This window comes from Scardinius erythrophthalmus (assembly GCF_964197995.2).
Source record: "Scardinius erythrophthalmus genome assembly, chromosome: 4".
In the NCBI taxonomy this organism is placed as follows: domain Eukaryota; kingdom Metazoa; phylum Chordata; class Actinopteri; order Cypriniformes; family Leuciscidae; genus Scardinius; species Scardinius erythrophthalmus.
In genome coordinates, this window is record NC_138224.1 from 25,937,705 (window position 1) to 25,943,097 (window position 5,393).

The 5,393-nt window shown below is 37.6% G+C and overlaps 1 protein-coding gene across 1 annotated transcript; it reads right to left on the bottom strand.

Annotated features, from left to right (window-relative positions):
- Nucleotides 1-3,365: 3,365 nt before the first annotated feature.
- On the bottom strand, nucleotides 3,366-4,277 carry LOC308689271 (putative inhibitor of apoptosis; the record flags this gene model as incomplete). Its single annotated transcript, XM_081362925.1, has 1 exon — nucleotides 3,366-4,277. One exon carries the CDS (start codon nucleotides 4,275-4,277, stop codon nucleotides 3,366-3,368), a length of 912 nt encoding a protein of 303 aa, XP_081219051.1.
- Nucleotides 4,278-5,393: the final 1,116 nt, after the last annotated feature.

Below are 5,393 nucleotides of genomic sequence, written 5' to 3' on the forward strand. Positions count from 1 at the left end.
CCGTACCTTTGACTTACCCGTCGAGAAGAAAGTAGATTCCTAGATAAAAGCTATCCCGATATTTATTTACATACCGATAAATTAAATTTGAATTTAATTAAAACTTCTCCTGTGGCTCGGCATAACTATGATCCAGCATTATATTGTACCGTACAGTGCAGCCTTTCAAATGTGGCGGGGGCAGTATCAACGCCTCCCATATGGTCTAGCGGTTAGGATTCCTGGTTTTCATCCAGGCTGCCCGGGTTCGACTCCCGGTATGGGAAGACAATTTTTTTTACATTGCCAACAAAATTCAAGTTATTCAAGTTCATCAATAATCATTTTTAGTCTTAGAGGCCTACACGAACTGCAGAAACAAGCAGTTTCTTGAAGATTCAGTACTGAATCATTTTCACAAATACAATTATATTGAATTCCGAAAATTTCACTATGGAATACTTTATCATAATTTCAATTTAGTACGATTTCAACTTTTCATCTCATAATTATGACGCATAGTCATAATTTCAACTTTTTAAGTCATCATTTCGACTTTTTGTCAATTACGCCTTTTTAATGTTTTAAAGTCATAATTTGGTTGTTGACTATAGTAGTGTTGCACCTGCATGTCCACTAACTCGCTTGTGAGAGTCAGAGTGTGTAAAGTAAACTCTCATTAGTGTTAGTAGAGTATTAGTGGACTGGTAGGGTTAGAATAAGTAATATTAGAATAAAATATCTGTTGGGGAGCATCGCGATAAAGAGTTCATGTTTAATGACAACATACCATTTTTCAACCGAGCGAATCTGCGCATGAGAGGCCTTCTTCAACTTTTTAATTCAGAATTACAATGACGCCTTTTTAATGTAATGCTTAAAACGTTTTTTTTAGTCATAATTTGGTTGTTGACTATAGTAGTGTTGATGATGAAACGTGCTAGTGCTTTTTGTACCTCTCTGGTATTATAGTGTTTCAAGATGGCGGAAGCCTCCTTGGACTTACCCGCCCCATGTAAATAAAAGATAAGAAATGATATGATTTTAAGAAAGATCATTTTACACCCATGAGGACATATTTATGAATAAAGACAATGATTTTAGCTAATAAAATACCATTTTTCAATCTACACATGAGAGACCTTCAGAAGTCAGAACTTCAGGGGTCAACGGTTTAGGCCCGTTGGCGAAAACACTGCATGTGTAAGGTAGTTTTCCAGATTTTCACCCAAAATCAAATACTGTATGACACTTTTCAAAGTTAGAATAACCTGTTGTGTTCTGACACAAGGCCATTAACCGGTTCTTTTTGTTTTATAAATGTACTTTGCTTATTTCTAAATATCAACCTGATAAATATGAATTCACGATTAAACAAGATAATTTTTAAGAAAAAACATTTTTAAGAAAAATACAACTAAACCATGATAATGTTTAGTTTAGATGTGGATGATTAAGTTTCAGGCGTAGTGCAACCAGATTTCTCTAACATCTCACTCACAACGCAAAACGTTGTAAATAAACATTTTCAAACTGTAATTTTATTTTATTGATTATGGTGATTTAAAGTTTTTGTTATTAACTAATACCTTTATCTTTTAACTAACATCTGACCCCAAATAAACAGATAATGGAATGTTCACAATCTACATGGTTAAATATTCTCCTATGTATCTAAGTAGTTGTGCTTAAATCTTTGGCTGTATTTTGTCACAGCGATACAAAGTTCCAGACTTTATAACTTTAAAACATCATCTTTGGAATCACACGTGTCCATGTAAGATTCAAAAAGACCAAATCACTAAGAATTTGTGATACACAAATAAATACACAAAAGTTTATTACTCTGCTAGATTTAGTCATCTTGTTCAGATAGCAGGCGACACTGTTTCACATGTTGTACGTTGGACTGTGTTTTAGGTGAAGACTTTTCTTTGAGAGCCGTTTATAGAAATAAATGACGCTTAAGAATTTAAGTGATAGTTTGACTAAGTTGATATCAATCGCACAAATACGAATCACACAATGTATTAACACGAAAAGTAAGTTCTAGAGGTCAACTGGCTAAAAAGTAATTACAGCATGAGCCATTTAAAACAAAATACAGAAAAGCCACTATAGTGATCCGTTTTGAATGTCTGTCATTGAGATCTTGTTTCTTTTTGTACAGTTTGCAAAAAGTACATAGAGCGTGGTCAAACATGTTAGGAATGTATCCTATACATTAGAGGTCCTTCTACACGATAGGCCTTTAACCGGTTCTTTTTTGTTTTATAAAAAAAAAGAAAACAAAAAATATAACTAAAAAAAAAAATGACTAAATCTTTCTGCGAGGCCTACGAAACATCGACGTGAAAGATGAGTATGGCTGTTTTTCTGTTACCTATTACGCTATAACTCGTTTAACTATTACACGGTTAAGCTAATGAATTACGGTTGATACGTGGTATTTTTACGTGAATTGATTCATTTTTTTATTCCGTCCACACTTTGACACCATTGTTTTATTCGGCAGAATGCCGAAATATTTAATCTATCGTCAATTTCAATGGTTAGATAAATCATCTATCTATGTGAAACATAGGATTCACACATTGGATTCTTGTTTATATTGAACATTGTTATTGAACCGTTTTTCAATATCATTGAAAATAATTGTTAAATAAAAGGGGTATTGTTCTCGGCCTCATCAAAGTTCACATAGTTTTCACCGTACCGACTCTGAAACAAGACTTTGTTTAAAAGATTTTGTTTGCATTTCTTCTGAAACACCCTGTTTTGAAATTGTTTAACATCGCCAGCGTAACACTTACCGTACTGCCGGTTGTGATTGTATGGCGTTTTCTTTACACTTTCCCCGGGATATCATATTTGTTATATATCTCTTTGTTCATACACGACAGTATTCGCATGAATTGGCTTGATTTGTATCTTGATTTGATACGAGAGACATTTACATTATACCATAAATAGCGCTAGAATGTATATTTTAATTATATCTCTGGTTCTATGTTTTTAAAGACAAGGATGCCTCTTTCTATAAGCGACCCTCGAAATCTGTGCATACAACAAAATTACTTTTGTTTCATTGTTTGAAGAAAAACTCAGCGGGTGCTTGATAACTATTAAACACAGTAATGATGTGTTTAACGCGATATGGATATCACATTTTAATTTCAACTAACTTTTCAAATAACATCTTGTTGGTCAAATTAACTTAAAGCCTGCGCAAAATTATTCTTAAAAAACATTAACTTAAAGCATGCACATCCTAACTACTTTCTAAATGTTTGTAAATGCAAAAATGTTGTCACTGGATCGAGTGAAAATAATAAAATTCTCCTTTGTGTTTATGCATCAAGTTAAATCCAAATGATAGGAAAACTTTATGATAGGAAAGTACGGACGGCGTCTTTGACCAATCCTCTACATATGGGGTACTTGCTCAGAGAAGGCGCACATTCTTTGCACACAACTAGGTGACCACAGGGGATGAAGACAATGTTCACTTCCTTATCCATGCAAACTTTGCATGTGCGCTCCTCTTGAAGTCTTCTTAACTGTTCCTCCATAGACAAGTCTGAAAGATCTTGACTCGGGGATGCAGCTTCATTTGTCTCGGTCGTCAGGCCACACTCAAATTCCATCTCCAAAGCAGGATTGTTCTCTTGTTCTCTCACAAATTCTCTCGTGTCTCCATGAGTCAATAGCCGCTCAAATAGTCTTGGAAATCTTGCTTGAATCTGATGAACAAACTCTTGGCCCTTTTCTTGCAGCAGGTATTCACATCTTGGAAACCACTTGGCATGTTCTACCCATGGATCATCACCAGACTCCCAACATCTGAGTCCACCATCGCAAGAAAAGCACTTCACGTCATCATTACGACCAACATAGTAAAAACCAGCCTTAGCCAATTGGTCTGGTCGAACAGTTATTCTTGAGGGCCAGTAGACAAATGTGAGCGACCTTTCTTCACACCGTTGCATTGCCGATACATTGAAAAGGCTAGATAAAGGTACATTATCTGCACGGTCACCTCGAACGAAGCGGCAGTTGGGGTAATGCCTCTGGTGTTCTGATACTGCACGATCTCCCGGTTCCCAGTTGCTAAGCTGGCCTCCACAACTGAAACAAGCCACTCTGTCGCCCTGACTAAGATAGTAGAAACCACTTTTGGCAAGCTCAGACGGACTTACTGGTGCAAGAGTCCAATTCTGAAAGGTGTCAAGGCGTTCCTGTTCCCGACGCATGCCAGGATTGTGACAAGCCGGAGGTTGCTGGTGAGACATATCCATGTTTAAGTAAACTCCTCCGTTTGGCCTGAAACGGATGTCGCAGGGGCGGAAAGAAGATGGCTTCGTTGTGAAGCGGGGAAAAGGCACTTTTGACGAAGGCTCTGGATGAAGACATAAAAATGGGACCACAGGGCGTGTCTGGAATGTAAATGGTTGCACATGCACGCACATAAAATGCAGAAAACAAATACTGAAATATTCTAAATATTATGAGCTCAGACATTTTTTTAACAGAATTTTATTTCAACATTATACTTTCATACATTGAAGTAAAACGACAATAACGACATTTACAGATGGTCTAACCAGAATAGAAAATCTCTGCAGGCTATCATGTTTTGCTCCAGGCTATAGTTGACCAGACTTTCAACTAATTCACCAACGTCAGTTTTTGCATTTTTTGACACCAGTGACACACAGAGATCCGTTACGAATGTCCATATAGCGAGTATTTCAATGATTTTGAATTCGGCACTACATTCACACAACACATCCAAAACTTTTCTGAGGATTACGCCGTTCGGCTCTTTGCCGTCAAAAAACATGGACGTTACATCAGGCCATGGCTTTGTCAAGCCTCTTACGTCATCCATTTCATTTTTGAGATTTGTCACACGTTTGTTGTCCTGCGCACAATCTTTTTTCATATCACACGCAGCGTCGATGATCCTGTGCATCAAGCCAACCATTTGGCCTCTAAAATAATCTTTAAACATAGAGTCCAGCATAGCTCTTAAACGACACTCTTTGCCCGTGGCACACTCACACGCCGGAGGATAATTGTACCCTGTATCGCCAGAACTCAACGGGGAGTCGTTCTCCTTTAGGTTTTGCGTCGCCATTTTTTCAGCTTTTCGTTCCTGAATCTCCTGCAATGTTCCTGGAATCTCCCTTGCGGTACAATCGTGCCTTGTGCGTTAATGCGCAGAAGTTTGTGGGTCAGAAGTTTGCGTCAGGTTCAGGACTTTCAACTTTTGTTGCAGTGGCGCAGCAGTCCGAGGCTAGTAGAGCTAGAGCGTGTAATGTCCTGAAATATTTATCAGGCTGGGGTCCACCCACCCTGTTGTGTAGAATGTATGGAGGTTGGCCTCAGGAAAGCCATAAATAACTAGTTCC